The 18,762-nt window shown below is 34.1% G+C and overlaps 4 protein-coding genes, 1 long non-coding RNA gene and 1 other non-coding gene across 7 annotated transcripts; 1 reads left to right on the forward strand and 5 right to left on the reverse strand.

Moving 5' to 3' along the window:
* Positions 1-6,434: 6,434 nt before the first annotated feature.
* Positions 6,435-8,054, forward strand: LOC106327848. Its single transcript, XM_013766132.1, has 2 exons — positions 6,435-6,598; positions 6,847-8,054. Exon 2 carries the CDS (start codon positions 6,880-6,882, stop codon positions 7,885-7,887), a length of 1,008 nt encoding a protein of 335 aa, XP_013621586.1. The 5' UTR covers positions 6,435-6,598; positions 6,847-6,879; the 3' UTR covers positions 7,888-8,054.
* On the reverse strand, positions 7,987-8,768 carry LOC106327849. The gene is made up of 2 exons (XR_001267525.1): positions 8,625-8,768; positions 7,987-8,182 (listed from the first exon to the last, which is right to left on the reverse strand). It is a non-coding gene; the product is annotated as an uncharacterized LOC106327849 (long non-coding RNA).
* TRNAD-GUC lies at positions 8,479-8,550 on the reverse strand. Its single transcript has one exon. It is a non-coding gene; the product is annotated as a tRNA-Asp (tRNA).
* Positions 8,769-9,213: 445 nt separating the features above from the next.
* LOC106325875 lies at positions 9,214-11,341 on the reverse strand. Its single transcript, XM_013763926.1, has 4 exons — positions 11,014-11,341; positions 10,834-10,925; positions 10,557-10,675; positions 9,214-9,385 (listed from the first exon to the last, which is right to left on the reverse strand). The coding sequence occupies exons 1-4, from the start codon at positions 11,210-11,212 to the stop codon at positions 9,343-9,345; spliced, it is 453 nt and encodes a 150-aa protein (XP_013619380.1). The 5' UTR covers positions 11,213-11,341; the 3' UTR covers positions 9,214-9,342.
* A 1,820-nt stretch (positions 11,342-13,161) lies between these two features.
* Positions 13,162-15,416, reverse strand: LOC106323062 (putative pentatricopeptide repeat-containing protein At3g25970). The gene has a single exon (XM_013761231.1). The coding sequence runs from the start codon at positions 15,353-15,355 to the stop codon at positions 13,244-13,246; it is 2,112 nt and encodes a 703-aa protein (XP_013616685.1). The 5' UTR covers positions 15,356-15,416; the 3' UTR covers positions 13,162-13,243.
* Positions 15,417-15,790: 374 nt separating this feature from the next.
* Positions 15,791-17,776, reverse strand: LOC106322531 (trihelix transcription factor GT-4). 2 transcript variants are annotated; one of them, XM_013760588.1, is made up of 5 exons: positions 17,215-17,776; positions 16,940-16,978; positions 16,604-16,735; positions 16,310-16,534; positions 15,791-16,249 (listed from the first exon to the last, which is right to left on the reverse strand). In XM_013760588.1, exons 1-5 carry the CDS (start codon positions 17,699-17,701, stop codon positions 16,023-16,025), a joined length of 1,110 nt encoding a protein of 369 aa, XP_013616042.1. In that variant the 5' UTR covers positions 17,702-17,776; the 3' UTR covers positions 15,791-16,022. The 2 variants fall into 2 exon arrangements, with proteins under 2 accessions (XP_013616042.1, XP_013616041.1); XM_013760587.1 differs by having other exon boundaries at positions 15,795-16,249; positions 17,137-17,775.
* Positions 17,777-18,762: the final 986 nt, after the last annotated feature.

Genomic DNA, 18,762 nt, shown 5'->3' on the forward strand with positions numbered 1-18,762 from the left:
ATAAAAAATAGAATATGAAGTAAATGATGATATTTATTTAGTGATTTATTAACTGAAATATATGTATTAAAAATAATTTAAAAATGCAAATAATACAATATATTTATGTTTACTTACAAATTTGAACTAATTAATAATAATAATAATAAAAATATATTAATAAATAAAATATAATAAAATATGTATTTTAAAGATCTTGTGTGATGAATAATGTTACATTAAATTACAACAAATTGATGGAATTATGTCAATTTTGGTATCTTATTAAACATGAAATTATACCAAATTTGATATTTTGGTGTTGGTTCTCTCCAAGTGGTCGAGCACAGGCTTGGTTTTCACTGAATCGGTTGGGTTCAAATATGATCTTGTGGACACAGAATTGGGTTCGAATAAGTCGGATCTTTTTTTTAATGCAACTGTGATATATGGTTTCACTAGCCCACTGATTTAGTTTCCATACAGAATTATCAATTGTGACAAAAAGAAATTAAGTTTCCATGTGGATTTTTACAAGAGATTCTTTCAAGTTCCAAGTGACTATTGGTACTAATTTAGTTTTGATGATGGGCCAAGTTCCAAACATGGTTTTCTTTGCACTGTGTCTCCGTAGCTAATGAGCACACTCTCATAAATGAAAAAGGCTACTAGCTCATGGACTAGGCCTTGTAGAACATATTTAATTCTCTTGTAACTCAATTGTATAATTTTGATCAACAAAAAAAAAATGTTGTTTATTAGTATTACTTTACCAGGTAGCCAATAATATAAGCTTAATAAATAATTCTGAAAAATCTTCAAAAATAGTCAATTTTATTATTAAAAGAAAAATCCAAAAAACAAAGACCAATTTAAGAAAAATACAAGATGTATTCATTGTTAGAAAGAATTATCTATATATATATATAAAAATGTTTGTCTCTCTCCTGTTGTGTCACCTCAGCATCCAGATCACAAAGTCAAGATATGTGGGTGTGACACGTGTCCATTAACTAAAACACAATGTTTACTTAATGTTATAACTATTGGATTGAGGTTTGTTTGATGAAATTTTAAACGAAAATATTTTGTGTATGTGGGCTACTATGTTGACCTTAAACCTTTGTGATAATCTCTTTAGAGTTGGGCCACTCACAACAATAACTATCTATTTAGAATTGGACCATAGAATAGATAAAACGAAAGTCCAAATTGGTTTAATGAATAAACCGACTCATGTTGGCTACATCTTTTTCGGGCGACGTTGCCATCTTGATGTCGATTCTTTTTTTTTTTTGAGCAATTCCTGATGTCGATTCATGTTACTCATAAGACACAGGGATTTAGTCCAACATTACGTTGCGTTTAACACAACCGACCCACTCCTCCCACTTTGTTCACTAAATGCATTCTTTCTTTTTTCTTTACCTATAAATAAGTCTTTGATTCTATGAAATTCATCAGATCTGCTTCTCGATCTTGGCTGCGTCATAGCTTCTCTCGCCTTGAAATCGACGTTGTTCCACCACCAAAGAGTTGTCTGCCATGAACAAACATAAAAGAACGACATCAAGCAGCAAAACTTAAGAGCATAGGAGTAGAAAAAGCGACAAGATGTTTTACACCTTTGAACTGAGAAGCACCAACATTGGTCTGTGAGGCAAAGAGGAAGAACGAAGAGGAGACCACCGGAAGCTTCGTAAAGAGAGAGAAAGAGAGGTTCCATGGCTTCACCAAAAACAGAGAGTGAGAGGTTTTCACCTATCGGCGGGATGGGGAACGTCACCGTGAAACCATCAGCACAGATCTGAAAGACAACGACATGAATAAAATTAGCTAAACCAAAGCATGAAACTCATATCAATACATGACCCAAAATCGAATCAAACAAAGAGAGACCTTTGAACACAAGAAGACTTGCTTGGTTCTTTGGCATCAGAAAAAGGGAGAGAAGAGATGAAACGCCGTCAGAGAAGATAAAAAGAATGAAATAAGAGTTTTCATTTTATTAATATTTAACGAGGAACCCAAATTTAACTAGTGAAACTTAAGCGTAAATTAGTAGACTTCACGTGCTAAACCAAAATTTAAATTTATATTTTGCTGAGTTCGGAAGATTTGATTTTGAATTCTCCTTTTTATGCCTAATTCTTCGTAGATTTAGGATATACACAATTAATGATTACATACAATTTAATTCCCAAAAATTTGTTTCCTACATAATTATGTTTGTAATTTTACTACTTATTAAGATTACATTTGAATTTGATAAAAAAAAAATATATAGAATTGATTTTAAAATAAAATTAAATCACAAAGATGTGTCATATGCTACTATCACAAAGAAATGTGTCATATGTATCAAACCGAATAGTCCACCAAGTTTTCTATCTGATGGAAAAAGACAAATAACTTGAATTTAATTAAAAATTTAAACATCAAATCAATTTAATGTAAATCCATAAAATAATTAAAAATACATAAAATGTAGAAATAAATAGATCATAATAAGAACAAAAAAAGAGAAATCAAATTACGTTATTGTTAACATTTTATCAAACCTAGGCCAATAAATATAAAAAGCTATTAACTCATAGAATTATGTTTCATCTGACCAAAAATAAATTTAGAGAACTAAAAAATAATACTGAAAAACTTTAACCAAAAATTAAGAAATAGTTGAAAAATTAAACAAAAATCGGTTTGGAAAATTAAAAAGTAACAAAAATATTTAACAATAAATTTTTAGTTATATCACAGAATCTAACTTAATAATTGTGAAAATTTAGTCAAAAAAATATTTTAATGAAAATATATAAGTTTAAAAAATACAAAATTTAATTAAAATATTCACTTTGATCAAATTTTTTTACAGTATTCACATTTTATTAAAGATAAATTTTCTAGGATAGCACTTTTTAAATTTTTAACCCTCAATGAAAAAAATAACCAAAATAAGTTTTATTAAAAGGTAAAAATATTTTTTTATCCTAGGATTAACTAATCTAGACTTATGGTTTAGAGTTAAGGGGTGGAGTTTTGGAGATAAGGCTTCAAATTTTTAAAAATAAATATTAAAATTTTCAAAATAAAAAAAAAGCTATTTTGGTCATTTTCTTTTTGAAGGTTATTTTTGTGATAAAAACTTAAAAATGACTAATTTGAAAGAATTGCTATTTATTAAATCTTATGCCAAGAAAGATGAAAATTATGGAAAAGCATAAGTAATAATTATTATATAAACAATACAAATATTTTTCAAAAATTAGTCTGGAAAAAAATAAAATATAACATTGCTTCACTCAAATAAAGTAACTATCGTATAATTTAACACTTAGTCTCCTAATATCTTTTTTTAAACAATCTCCTAATGTCTTATATAAACAGAGATTTACATTGCTTCTCTCAAATAACTGTAACTATCTATATAAAAAGTTAGTTAACAATTAATTTGACGCTTAATTTTCTAATAACAAAAGAAACAAACAAAGACAAAAATACAACAACAAACAATTGTTAATAATATCAATTACTAACATTCTACAAAACAATTATAATAACTTTGAAACGTGGTATCTAAATAAATAAATGTGGACACAAAACTTTGTAACGTTGTTATAATGTCAGTACTAGGTGATACCCGCGCCCTGCGCAGAGTGAATGGATTAAAAGAGATTATAATTTTTAATATATAGGTATTAGAAAGGTAAAAGTCATAGTCACAAGACTACATGTTATATAATGAGTTGAGACCCAGCATAAGTGTTTTGCTCAAGAGATCGAATCTGTAATGAAGGTTTGGGAAGAAGAATGTGATGAGTAGATGTGCTCAAAACAACCTATTTATATATAGGATGAGGAATGATTAGATTTCAAATGATGAAATCGTATGTGATTAATTATATAAAACATTTACGAATTCATTAACCAAAACTTGCTCTCCGAGATTATCGCCCAAATTACCTTAACAGACCATAACCATATTGATCACGTAATTTGCTGTAAATAAAAAGATTTTGTTCTTCAACTTACTTTACATACAGACACGGATCACGCAAATTCAGTAATAGAAAGAAAAATAATTTAAAGATTTAATAAAGTTAAAGACACAATGATTCAATCGATGCAACTCGTTTAAAACGTATATAATGAATCGGCCACGACTCTTTTAAAAAGAATATAGTATTTTTTTTGTCAGCATTAAAAAGAATATAGTATAATCTGATAAAAAATGTAAAGATTTGATAATGACTTGTGCATGATGAGATAATGTATGAAAATATTATGTTATATAATAATAAATATGTGTGATATAATTTAATTTTACAATACAATATAACAAATTAAAAAAATTATAATACATGTACAGTAGAACCTCTATAAATGAATACTCGATAAATTAATAATCTCTATAAATCAATAAATTTTCTCGGTCTCAATTTAGGCAGGTTCAAAATTTGACACAAATCGATAAAATAATAAGATAATATTTTTTTAGAAAAGCAAATTCTATGTAAATATATGGTCCAATTAAAATTATAAATTAATAATTTATATGTATACATATTTTATATAAGTAAGAACCTATTATTATATTGTTTGTTTTATATTAACAATGGAATTATTTTTATATTTTCTTAACACTTAATATATTTTTGATGAAATTTAGTAATATTATATTTAAAACCACATTTAAGTTCTATATAATATATATTATATACACCAAATAATATAATATAATTAATATAAATGTCAATTTTCAAAATACAACAATTAATGTCTATACACTAAAATCAAATATTTTTCTTATCTTAGAATAAATATATCATAAAATAAAAAAAATCTAAATAAGAAAACTTTTGTAAATTAATTTATAGATGTTCTAATGTACATAATGTATCATGCCTCATTCTTAATTAATAATTAGTATTCAATGTGTCATATATATTCCTTAACGGATATACAAAATTAAAGGATGTTCAAATTAAAAATCCATATATGGAAATGCTAATTTACGTCTCATTATTGCTCATAAATTAATCACTATAATTTAGGCAAAATGTATTTATGAAAATTGGGTATGAAATATTACCAAATGACCAACAGTTTTCCAAGGTTATATACGAGAAGATCTAATATACCATATACATATATGATTGGACCAACCTTTAATTTAAATAAATATAAAGAACTCTTATGATTTACAGTACGACCATATCAATTATATAATATAATTATTTTGTATATATTTATATACATAATATAATTATTTTTGTAGACAATACGATCATATCAACTATATAATATTAATGTTTTGCATATATATATTTATATAACTATTATATAATTATTTTTTTGCTATATGGTACGACTATATCAATTATATAATAAAATTATTTTGTATATATTTATAAAAATATATAACTATACAAGTTTATATCAAGGCGGCTTATATGGACATTGTAAACATGTTTTATCTAAGTTTAATATACAAACATAACCATGATAAATTATCGTTGAAGCAACTAATGATTACAAATTTCTAATAAGTTAGGTTTATAACAATGGCAATACATGTAATTATTCTAGTAAAAAAGGATTTTTAGTTAAAGAACGTGAGAAGAACTCTTGTGATGACACGTAAGAAATAGCATTTTGGTTAATAACACATTAGTGCAAAGTTAATTTATAGGAATGCTCATCTTTTAATATAAAAGAAAAGAGATATGCCAATATTGTTGAAAATAATAGGAGTATATTTTAGAGAAAAAGACAAAAATAGCACTAAATCAAGTTTATGTTCCCAAACTAGCACTCAAGGTCAAAAGTCACAAAAATAGCACTTAATGTTTTATCAAAAGTCACAAACTTAGGGTTTAGAGTTAAAGGGTGGGGTTTAGGATTTAAGGTTTAGGGTTTAGAGTTTAGAGTTTAGGGTTTAGGGTTTAGAGTTTAGGGTATATTTTATTGGAAATAAATTTGTTTATTAGTGTTGCTAAATTATTTTTATATAATAAATTAAAAGGAAAAAGACAAAAATAGCACTAAATCAAGTTTATGTTCCCAAACTAGCACTCAAGGTCAAAAGTCACAAAAATAGCACTTAATGTTTTATCAAAAGTCACAAACTTAGGGTTTAGAGTTAAAGGGTGGGGTTTAGGATTTAAGGTTTAGAGGGTTTAAGGTTTAAGGTTTAGGGTTTAGAGTTTAGGGTTTAGGGTTTAGAGTTTAGGGTTTAGGGTTTAGAGTTTAGGGTTTAGGGTTTAGAGTTGAGAAATGAGGTTTTGGGGATAAGATTTCAAATTTTGAAAAATAAAAAAATTAAAATTTTCAAATGATAAACTTAGAAATGTGTTATTTTGGTCATTTTAATTTTTGAGTGCTATTTTTGTGATATAAACTAAGAAAGTTGCTATTTTGGAGATTTGTCCTAAATTAAATCTCGAAAAGGAAAGTAAAGAAAAGAAGGAAAGTAGCCGCCTCATCTTCCTCGTCTCGACTCGTTAGCTCTCTCTCTCTATGGGGAGCCCGATTTAAGGGTTTCCTCCGTTTATCAATCGATTCATCGTCTCGTCTCCCTCAAAACTCTCTCTCTCTCTCTCTCTACACCTTTGTCCCGGTAATCTATCTCTTCTTCTTCGTCTCTTCTATCTCTCACTCAGTTTTAGGGTTTGGTTCACATTAGGGTTTTGATTCATGTAATCATCTCGTATTCATCTAGGGTTTCTTCCTTTCGTCGATTGAACAGATGGGTTAATCGATTAGAACATAAAGTACGAAATTTTCGAGTGCTGTAACAAGTTATTTAGGATCTTTATCGAAGAACAAACCTTTGTGCTTAAGTAACTCCATAACATGTTGTTGCAGGTTTAAGTTGTTTTCGTTTGCATCCTAAGAGCCATGCCTAAAGAGAGGAAACACCGCTCTGTATCTCATGAGAGGCTTAGAGGATCGTCTTTGTATTGTGAGTCAAGCCGTGCTTTGAAGCCAAGTGAGAAGCAAGTTAAGGAATGGGAAGAAGCTCGATGTCCCGTCTGTATGGAACATCCTCACAACGGAATCCTTCTCGTTTGTTCTTCCTATGATAATGGCTGCAGGCCTTACATGTGCGACACTAGCCACCGGCATTCAAACTGTTTCGATCAGTACCGTAAAGCTTCTAAGCAGACACCAACTGAGACAGAAGGTGTAGTAGCTGAGGCTGCATCTGTGGTAACAGTTGTGAATCCGAGAGAAGGAGAAGGCATTGTAGAAGCAGAGGCAGAGCAAGAGAAAGGCAAACCGAAGCTTACTTGCCCGTTATGCCGTGGAAATATAAAAGAATGGGTAGTTGATGAGCCTGCTCGGTGTTTCATGAACGCAAAACGTAGAAGCTGTTCTTCCGAGACTTGTGAGTTCAGCGGAACCTACTCTGACCTGAGAAAGCACGCCAGGCTGCTGCATCCAGGGGTGAGGCCATCAGAAGCGGATCCCGAGAGGCAGAGGAGCTGGAGGAGGCTAGAAAGGCAGAGAGACTTGGGTGATTTGCTCAGCACACTGCAGTCTTCTTTTGCAGGAGGAGAAGGAAGAAGCAACAACGACGATGAGATCATGTCGTTTGATGACGGTGGTTGGCTTACAGTTTTCTTCCTCATCCGCGTGTTTAGACCAGAATCGAGTGGCGGTGCAAGGAGTGGTAGTAGTAGCTGGTCAGGTACATCTAGAGCTAGGTCACAGGTAGGTGTGAGGAGGATAAGGTCTTCAAGGCTTTGGGGAGAGAGCTATGAAGGTGAGACAGGAACATCACGTAGAGATGGGGAGAACAATAATAATCCGTCTTCTGATGAACAAGAGTCTGGAACTCAAAGACGCCGTGTCAGAAGAAGATTTTACATTGATGATGATGATGATGATGATGAAGAGGCGTAATGGCTCTCTCTCGCATAATATACAATTTGGTTTTCTAAACTCTATAAAACAAAATATGGGGGAAGCTTTGTATTAATAACCCCATACTCGTTAAAAACATATTCTGTAAAATTTCTTTGCAGTTTGAAAAAAGTTTCCATTGAGAAACAAAATGTTACAAATAATCTTATTATACCGTTTTACAAAATGTTAAAATAATGGCTCCAGTGACACTTCATCTCCATCTTCAAATCCAGCTGTATCTCTGTCTTTGATGTTCGCAGGCACGTACTTGGGGGTAACCCTGAACGCATACCTGTTGAAAGAACACAACAAGAAGGTGATTGCTGCATCAAGAAACTAAACAAGGGCATAGATTTACAGAAGGATCTTTCTTCCAATGTGGATGCAGAAACTGGTTTGAGCTTATCATCGAAACAAAACATCTTACATAACAACCAACTACAATCTAGTTCCTTGGTTCTCACTTCTTGCCTTGAGGCCACAAACACATCTAACCAAAACATCACCAAGACTCTCATCTGGGTCACATTCTATCGAACACTTTGACTACACAAGTTTTATTTGGCAAAAAAAAAGGATAAAAACTAACGCCGTTGCCGGTGATCGAACCCGGGTCACCCGCGTGACAGGCGGGAATACTTACCACTATACTACAACGACTTTGTTGCTGACGATACTACACAAAAGCTTGATATTTCGTGAATGTATGTTAATAGAAAAGGAATGAGGAGTACCTTAAATGAAGTGGTAGGGAAGTAGAGACGGTGACAATAGCGGGAGGAGAGAGTGAGAGGAACGGCCATGGAGGGCACAGCAGATGAGAAACTTCTCAAAAGCTTTCAGAGATAAGATGATGTTGATGAGAAACTCAATTAAACGACGTCAGTTTAGGCATAGTACTCAATTGCTTAATGGGCCTTTATGCCGCATTTTGTGTTTTTTACCGAACACCTATTTCACTGTTTTCATCCAATCCTTCTTTTGATTAGGTTAAATGTCTCCTATCTTTCACTCTCTTTTCCCTCGGTTTCCAATATGCTAGTTTTATTGGTTGTGTTTGTTGTACTATTACGATCTGTGGTAACTGTATCGCTCTTGATAGGAACATTTTAACAAAAGGAAAAGAAGTCTCATCTTGTAAAATCTCTTCTCTCCATGTTCTTAATTTAGCAACTTTGGTCTAGGAAAAATATTTATGGCTTTCCAGATTTGTCTTCTTTCTATATACTACTTCTCCATTTGTAAACAATAATTTTTCAACTATATATAAATTTTTAAACAATATAGATTTTTCTAATTTATATATTATTTATTCATATACATACAACCAAATGTTCAACTATACAACCCCAAACTAACGTAATCATATATTTTACATAATCACAATCGCATACAACACTACATATACTTTTTTGCGTTTTGTACCATCTGAATGTTTGCCAAATCCTCGCTTCATTTCACGACCACAAGAGAACACTCTGTAGTAGGTAAACACCTGCATTTATATAAGGATAGTGGTCATTGTATTTGTTATTCGTTCATTACAACAAATTATTATACTGAACTAAACGATAAACGAAGACTACTTAAATATATTCATAACGATACTTCGTAGGCGTGGAAGTTCGGATCTTCTGATAGCGTTCGGACCAGTTCCTTTCAGGACCGGGTCTTAAAAATTTAGACCCAATAGATACTTAGAAATTTTAGGTTCGGGTTTGGATCGGTTCTTTTCGGATCCGGGTCAGTTCGGATCTATAACTAAAAAAATCCATAAAATACCCGTAATTTTCCTGGTTCATATTGGGTCCAGGTCGGGTTCGGATATTTATGATATGAAAATGATATGACATATCCAACTCCATCAAATATAGTCGATATTTGTCATATATATCTAAAATTTTACAAAATAACTTTAATAAAACTATTAATAATTAAAATAAAACATTTTAAACTCTAAATTTTACATTTTAAAGCTTCATATTACTTAAAAATATTACAAAATAATAACAAATGTTGTTAACAAAAGATATTTAAAACTAAATCATAAAGTAATATATATAATAGAACACAAAAAATCATAGTTTTGGATATACATGTTTTAAGTTGGGTTCGGGTCTATTTGGGTCAGTTCTTTTTGGATCCGGGTCTATTTGGGTCGGTTCTTTTCGGTTCCGGTTCTTTCGGGTAAAAAAAATTTAGACCCAAAAAGTACTTGTAAATTTTTTGTTCGGTTTTGGCTTCGTTCCGGTTCGGATTTCGGATCCAGGTTAAAATGCCCGGACCTAATACTTCATTTGAGATTCTGAAACTGATGTTCTCAAGGACATACTCTCGGAATATTCGTTCATTACTCATATTTCATATTGCGTAGTGTTCGGGTTAAAAACCCAAAAAAGAAATTTATCATTAAATAAATTATTATCATTAAATAAATTTATTTTATAATTTAAAATAAAATAATATGCATTATTAAATCATAAATTATATAATAAAATACTTTTGGTCATGCAATTTTTTGTAAAATTAAAATTATCTTAAAAATACATATTTTATATTTTGAAAAAAAAAAATATTTTTATAAACATTTTATATTATGAAATGGATGGAATATTAAGTTTACTGACCGAATAAAAAAACCATCGAACTATTTATGAATTTCTTACTTTTTAAGATTTCGGTTTTGTTGATCGCTGATAGCTATTAAATTGATCTTTCGCTCTTGAATTATTTTGTGGATTATATCTTTCACGTCTCCAACATCAGTAAATGTATCTGCTTTAACCTGCTTTCAACATGATTATGATGAGATTAAACATTTCAACAAATGGTTGTTATTTTTTTTTTTGAAACACAACAAATGGTTGTTAATGAAATAAACTTTAAACTTATTAATATATATCCACAAATGATGCCATAAATACGATTTGGTCAAAACATTACCCCATGATTTCCACATAACTTCTTGGCTTTGTCTAATATACCCAACGCAATTTTTGTATTCTTTTCTTGAGCCAATCTCATGAGTTCTGCATCTGCGAAACATAAAAACACATAAGAAAAAAAAAAACAACCTTTAAAGAAAATCTAAAGAACATGGTCGATAAGACAAGACGACTTAACTGGCAGAAAATGGATAGAAAATCTGAGCAAAGCCCACCGACGAAGAAAGTGCGGTAGGAGGAGTGAAGGAATTTTGTGGCTGTTTTGCGAAGATCACAACTTTGGAGCTGTCAATGACATCTTTTAGATTTGTGAGGACCCAAACAAGTAAATCATAACTTGAGTTGCTCTCGTCAATAATCACCATAACTTTCTTCATCTTCTCTTCTTGTTGTTGTTGTTCTTCAAGTTTTTGTTACAATTAAAATCTCTAGTCAGTGTACTAATTTATAATATAGTTTGAAATGGAACATGTCTAAGAAAGTAATTAGACGATTGGGTAAGGGAAAGGACTCGTTCACCAACTAGATTCTTTGTCTTTTAAAGATTTCAAGAAATACACACAAATAATATTTGAATTAAAGAGCAATCGAATAATATGATTTCATCCTATGACATTAATATATTATAATAATTAATATATAACCAATTCATCATTGAGATATTAATTTTTAAACTTGTTTGAGTGGATGGGTTTGGTATTTGCCGGATACACGCCAGTGGGTGACTAATCACGCCCTTTTTTTATCGAAATTTTAATCAAAATAAAATATTATTAGGGTTAAGCAAACTAAAAACACCTCTATGGAAATTAGCTAAACAGGGTAGCGAGGACTTGAGCAAATCCAGCCGTATCCAGTGGCTGAGCTATTGCACGAGGAGGGGGGTCACATGACCCATATCATTTCTTCTAGAAAATAAAATTTACTTGTATTTTCTTTCTACAACCTGATGAAATATCAAGAAATTAACATATTGACCCCCATAAAATGTAGTTGCTGTAAAATTGACCCATGTAGAAAAATATTCTGCCTCCGCCGCCACTGGCCGTATCCAAATTTTATTATTAATAATTTGATATGGTGGGTTTAAATTCAGCGTAATATATATAAAGCATTAGCATATATGTCGTAGTCATATAAATTATAACTGGCTCGTTTTTTTTCTTTTTCTTAAACTAATTTGATGCATCAAAATAACTGATATGGTTTTTGAGCCATATAGTTTGCTACAAATTTGATGGAAAGCATAGAAAATTACAACATTTTGCAGTTGAGATAAAGCTTAAAACAATTTAAGCTAGAGAAAGAGACAAGGTGAATAAATTTTAGGAGTTTTGGTTGCCTCGACCTCTTGAGACATGTTTTCCTCTATTCTTAGGCCTTAGATAATGTCCATTCTATTTCTTGAATTTTTTGGGTTGGCTTACTTGACTTCCTACCTCTAGTCGTTTTTTTGTGCTTGTGACTCACTCTTTTGAGCGAGTTCAGTGGAGGGTATAACTCGACGTGGACCAATTAAGGCATCATCCCCGAAGCGTTTGCTCCATAATATTTTTGGATAATCATGTAGGATGGAATTTCCTTCATAATATTTTTGGATAATCATGTAGGATGAAGTTTTTTCCTCCATAATATTTTTGGATAATCATGTAGGATGGAGTTTTTTCCTCCATAATATTTTTTGCTACTTGGAGCAAGAGAATCTCCCGCTAATAGTGTGAAAGTAGGCGTATAATACGAAAGATGTACCTCTTTAAGTGGATGGGTTTTCTTTTGTAGTCACTACTTATAGAAGTTTCTCCATTTCTTTTTGGGCATTGCTCATTTCCTCATGAGAGGCTAGAAGAGTATTAACAAAAGTAAAATTCTCTTGAAGTGAATTCAGTTTAGGAGATGATATAGAAAGCACATGCATATATTTTTTAAAAAAAATTGGACTATTTCTCGATTTGTGCATGTCATGCTTATGAATAGTTCATACTAATCTTCTATGTATCATTTTAATTTTATCGTATGACCCCAAAGGGACAGCTGGCTCGTTGTAACGGTATAACCTTCAGTTCGAGATAAAGATCACAAAACAATACCAGTAGACATGATTAATAATTCAAATAGCAAAATGTTTTTTTTTATTTTGTTGTTGTCAACGCAAGTTAATATTTAATTGAAAAATGAATTTGACAAAACCAAGTTACATAATTCGAAGAAAAGGTTTTAACACGCAAGCTGTTCGCGCGCTTCAACATTGCGACTTTGTAAATTGAAGGCCCACCACATATATGGGCCAAATGAAAGCTACTCCAGACATTGTTTAATTAATCATAATTATCTCATTTTCTTATATCATCACGTGATTATCAATGGTTAAGACATTTCTTTGAACAACAGTTTGATATAAAAAGCTGAAACTAAGAGTGATTGACATCAAGAAGTGAAGCTTGCTCATCAAACTCATTATCAGTCTCAAACCACTTCATTTCCTGAGTCAAATCTTCAACCATCAAATAAATCTCTTCGCAAAGAGGATGAGATCGATCTTCAGCATTAAAGGCACAAACTTCATTTCTAATCTCAATCCAGCTCCAACCTGGAACTTTCTTCACACCTCTCTCCTTCATCACCTTCTTCACACTCGCTTTCTCTTCCCACTTCTTGGCATCACTATACATATGAGACAACGAAACATACGTGAAATGATCATCAGGCTCCATCTCCAGCAGATGGTTAGCCACCTGAGTAGCCATCTCAATCTCCCCGCAAGCCCTGCAAACTCCAAGGAAAGTCTTCAACACCATTGGATCAGGACTCAGTGGCATTGATTCGATCAACTCTTTGGCTTCCTTCACAAGCCCTGCTCTGCCTAGGAGATCAACAGCAGCTGCGTAGTGTTCCATTCGTGGTTGGATTTTGTAAACCGGTTCCATTAACCGAAGCAATTTCAGTCCTTCTTGTACCAAACCGGAGTGGCTACAAGCTGTTAGAACTGCAGTGAAGGTTACATGGTCTAGCTTCACATTTTGGTTACACATTTGAGAGAAGAGTGATAACGAGACTTGGCCTGAACCGTGCTGAGCGTATCCGAGGATCATTGCGTTCCAAACTACTGTACTGTGTGTGGAGGAGATCTTCTCAAAGCATTTTCGGGCGTTCTGGATGACTCCACACTTTGAGTACATCAAGATCAGAGAGCTAGCTACAAACTCGTTTGATTCAAAGCTTGATTTAATGGCTAAAGCGTGAACCTGCTGACCTAACTGGAGCGTTGCAAGGTCAGAGCATGATCTGAGAACTGCAGAGAAGGCGTAATCATCTACTTCTGTGTTTAAAGATCTTAAGTAGGTAAAGAACTTAACCGCGTCCTCGCTTGGACCTTTTTGAGATAGCCCTGTCAACACCGAGTTCCAAGAGACAAGATCCTTAGCTTCCAGGGATTCAAATAGAGAGAGAGCATCGTTCATGGCGCATGTAGGAAACTGAATATACATAGAGATCAATGCGTTTGAAACCGAGGTTACTTGTTTCAGTCCCTTCTTTATAACCAAACAGTGCAAGGACCGTCCGAAGACTTGATGTTCTTCTCCACAGCAAGTGCTTATGATGCTGGTGTAAGTATAAACATCGATCTCGTTTCTTGTCCTTAGCATTTCAATAAAGAGCTCAAAAGCAGAGTCCTTTTGCTCTAGCTTAGAGAAACCTGCAAGCATCGAGTTCCACGTAATCAAGTCCTTTGAGCCTCCCAAGCCATCAAAAACTCTCTTGGCATCTGATACTGAACCACAATCCGCATAAGATCTAACCATAGCATTGCAGATAGTAATCTCTTTCTCAAGCCCAAGCATCAAAACCTTACCATGTACCTCCTTTAACAAGTTACACAACAACGGATCATCAAGCAGAGTAAGAAGTGGAGCAAAAGTCCCATCGTCCATCATCATCATCTCCATACAACCAAACAACCAAAACGCAGTCTCCACATCTCTCACTTGCACAAACCCACCGATCAAAGCGTTCCAAGAAACAGAGTTAGCCTCTGAAATCTCCCGAAACGCCTCGAAAGCATCTTCAACTCTCTCACATTTCGCGTACATATCAACAAGCGCACTCCCAACGTACACATTACTCTCGTAACCTCCTTTTATAACCAAAGAATGAACTTGCTCCCCAAGATCAAACCTTTTCGCAGAAGCAACTCCTTTCAATAGTCTACTAAAGCTATACCCATCAGCATCAGAACCGGATCTTCTCATACCCGTGAACAAGCACCATGCGTTGTTCAACTTCCCGGAGCTTGTGTATCCGGATATCATGGTGTTCCAAGAGACGGTGTCTCTGTGAGGCATTTCGTCGAACAGGTTGTGGGCGTGACCCAAGAAGTCTGATTTTACGTAGGAGTCTAAGACTCTGTTGGATATGTAAACGTCTGTGATGTAACCATGTTTGATGGCGTGGCAGTGAGTGGAGGAGAGCTTGGGGAAGGAGTGGAGAGAGCTCTCTAGTAGAGAGGCTAAGAAAGGTTTCATTCATCTGTTTAGTTTTTCATTTGATTCACCAGAGACACCGAGTTACTTACCGGTAGGAAAAAGAAAGAAAGATGATTACTCTTTTATTCTCAACATCAAAGAATCTAAATAAATATTTTAAAACGTTTTTTAATTATGTTTATAATTGATTTTGTATTAATTAGTAATATACCTATTGTTATGAATTAAGTGGTTAATTTGATGTACAACATTTTCAACATTAGTAGATTAATAATATTAATTGATGTAAGTAAATAGCAATAATTGTGAAATTTTGAGTTATTATTTGTAAAATGTGGACTAAGGTCGAAAAATCTTCCATTAGTGTTTGATCACTTTGATGATATTAGTGTATTTTGAGAGAGAAAAGTGTTAAGGAGATCATGTCATGATCATCATGAGGGAGATCCAAGCTATCATAACCAGGTTGCTTCCAGCGTTACTTGCCTTGTCTCGATGAACCATGTAAGAAACCACGTACCTTTGTTGTTTATGTTTGTCCAATAGCTAACTAGCTTTCTCATTGTCTCTGTCCCTTGCAATGACCATTTTGTTTAACAACCAAACAACATATCTTGGATTCAGCTTTTTTAAAGTCTATCAGTCTCTGACCATATTTACAAAAAAAAAGGAGTCTATCTTCTAGCTTTCTGCAGTACTTATTTTCTCATCTCATTCCACGGTACAAGACACCAGGTTGAAGATCATCCATACTATCTACATTCCGAACCATACTCTCTATGTTCCTAAACCCTCCATCAAACTCTCTCAAACACGTCCATCCTCTTCGACCCAAGAACTCTCTGTAATCCTCTTCCGTGTAAAACACCTTCTCCTCTTGATGAACTGGTAACGGATCAGACTCATCATAGTGACACACTCTAACAGCTATTCCTGCATTTAGACATAGATGCTGAGAAACCTCAAACCAGAAGAGAAAGCAAAAAGACTTACCTTCATCGACATGGAGTGTATAGTTCCCTAGAGGCATGTCCCTGTCAAGAGAACGTACAACCTGTTCTTCATCCTCTAGCCAAAAAGCTCGTCTTGTTCTGAATCTAAACGCAGATCTGATAGCTTCCTTAATGGCTTCAGCTGTACCATCGATCCCAACTCTTCTTGTATAGTCTCCATACTTCACCGTTATGATCTTCCCCACAAACGGCTGACCATCACTGCCTGCTTACATAACATGAGTTATGAAACCAGACAAAACACAAGTTGGAACATAAAGTTATAAACTCTTGCCATTTCCAGCGGGTTCCCTCCAATTCCAGGGAGGAACTCCATTTGCTGTGTCGACATCAGCAGAAGCAATGGCGAGAGGATGCCCGTCATGATCAAGCTGCCTTTCAAGATTTAGCGTTGGCCTACCATTAGCTGGACACATGTATAAATAACTCATATCAAACTAGTTCCACAAATCAAGCTACACTACTAATGTAAGAGGCTAGAGAACTAAACTAACTAGCTAGCAAAACTAAACTTCCTCCCAACAAGCAGCCAAGAAAGACAAACATCAGCTTCACATTATCACAATACCATTTCAAAAAGATTAACTTAGATACTTGAATGGATTAGTACCTTCAACAGATGCAAAGGAAATGCCTGTATCTTCAAAACCTACAGTAACATAAAGACACATCAACAAAGACAATCCAAATCTAGTAACCAGCCATTAATGGTCAAGATCCTTTATAGCACCAAAAGGGCAAACAAAACTGAAACCTAACGACCATTCTCTTCTTCTAAAACACAAAAACAAGCAAAAAAGTTTCAACCTTTATCAGTAAACTGCATAAAGGAATCAACTTTAGACGGAGCAGTAACACTCTTATAAGACGTCGCCACTTTCTTACTCCTTTCTCTAAGCAAATCTTCGATCTCCTTGTAATGCGACATCTTCCCACTCACTTGTTGATCCTTAGCCGCCTTCTTGAACTCTTTCAACAAGTTCCTCCACTTGTCCGTACACATAGCCGGAGACCGATCGAACCCTTTCTCCCTCATCTTGCTCGAAATCTCTTCCCAGAGATGCTTGTTGGACTTGGAGGTGTTGAAAAGGCCGTCCATTTCTCTCCGCAGCGCGATCAGGATTCGGGTTTCGTCTTGTACCCACGTCTCAGCTCGCTTCTTTGGGGCCTTGTTGTTGATCTCGTGGTCCTCGCTGCTGCTGTTGTCTCCGAGGAGGATTTGGTGTTGGTGTTGGTGATGTGGAGGGGGTTGGAGATCTCCGTCGATCATCATGTTTATGTCTCGTGAGGTTGGAGATGATGGGTTGTTGTTGTCGTCGTCGTCTTTGTAGAAATCGATCGGAGAACGAGGTTTTTCGGAGGAGACGAACATGGTTTCTAGTTTCTTGACCCTCGTGACAAGGAGGAGGAAGAAGAAGAGGATGATAAGACCATGGAAGATTATAAAAGGTTATTTTTGTTATAAATCATTACGTGAATGACCCATAACCAATGACAATGTCCAGGTCCAGCCGTGGCCTTGTCTAAGAGTAGACAAAGTCGGCGTCCAAGAGCAGAGAGAGTCGGCGTCCAAGAGGAGAGAGAGTCGGCTATGTCTTGGCCGACTTTAGATCTTAGGACGTTTTCCATTTATCTGTTTTAGATCTTTTCATATTTCATGTTGTATTAGTTTTTGGATAATTTCCTTTTTCCTATACTTTGTAATCTTTATATAAGGAACCTCTATTAGTTATTAATAATATACAGAAACAATTCCCCATTCTTTTACAACACGTTATCAGCACGATCGTCGATCGTCTCTAGATCCTGAGACAAATCGAAACCTCTCTCTAACCTAAAAGCCAAAACCGGCGACCACAACCCAAAAACCCTAAACCCTAATCTTGTTCTTAATTCATTCAAGAACTCAGTTGATCCCTCTTGAATCCTAGAAGTTCTCAGATCACGTTCCAGCTCAGAAGAACCGTCCAGCTCGCGATCCACACCCGAGACGCGATCGCACACGACCCGCGTCCGAGAGACTCACACCCGAGACAGCCGGTGATCGTCCTCAGCTCGCATCTGCTCCCATCCGCGACCCGATTGCATCCGCTCATCCTCTCTCTCTCTCTAAAGGTGGTCCGGTTCTAAATCCCCAACAAACAAAGGTATAAACTTAATCTGAGAACCTAGATTGATCAGAAACCCTAATCCATAAATATGGAAACTTTGATCTTGATCAAAACCCTAAAAACCTACAAGATTAAAATCGGCAATCTCTTAATTAGAAATATAGAAATCGATTCCTTAGAACTTAAATTGATTGTTCCTGATTTGATTTTGAGAAACCCTAATTTAAGAATCGAAACCCTAAACCCTAAAGGACTAAATTCGATTTTTAATTGATTGAATTGTTTGTTGATTTTGAGGTTTTAGGATTGTTAGATTGATTGA

Source organism: Brassica oleracea, chromosome C2, assembly GCF_000695525.1.
Source record: "Brassica oleracea var. oleracea cultivar TO1000 chromosome C2, BOL, whole genome shotgun sequence".
Taxonomy (NCBI): domain Eukaryota; kingdom Viridiplantae; phylum Streptophyta; class Magnoliopsida; order Brassicales; family Brassicaceae; genus Brassica; species Brassica oleracea.

Coding starts and splice junctions, on each gene's coding strand:
- LOC106327848 (XM_013766132.1), top strand. CDS start 6,880: ATGCCTAAAGAGAGGAAACACCGCTCTGTATCTCATGAGAGGCTTAGA.
- LOC106325875 (XM_013763926.1), bottom strand. CDS start 11,212: ATGAAGAAAGTTATGGTGATTATTGACGAGAGCAACTCAAGTTATGAT. Junction 10,926..11,013: donor TTTCTATCCATTTTCTGCCA/GTTAAGTCGTCT, acceptor TATGTTTCGCAG/ATGCAGAACTCATGAGATTG. Junction 9,386..10,556: donor CAAAACCGAAATCTTAAAAA/GTAAGAAATTCA, acceptor ATATAAATGCAG/GTGTTTACCTACTACAGAGT.
- LOC106323062 (XM_013761231.1), bottom strand. CDS start 15,355: ATGAAACCTTTCTTAGCCTCTCTACTAGAGAGCTCTCTCCACTCCTTC.
- LOC106322531 (XM_013760587.1), bottom strand. CDS start 17,701: ATGTTCGTCTCCTCCGAAAAACCTCGTTCTCCGATCGATTTCTACAAA. Junction 16,535..16,603: donor GAGGGAACCCGCTGGAAATG/GCAAGAGTTTAT, acceptor TTATGTAAGCAG/GCAGTGATGGTCAGCCGTTT. Junction 16,250..16,309: donor TACACTCCATGTCGATGAAG/GTAAGTCTTTTT, acceptor GTCTAAATGCAG/GAATAGCTGTTAGAGTGTGT.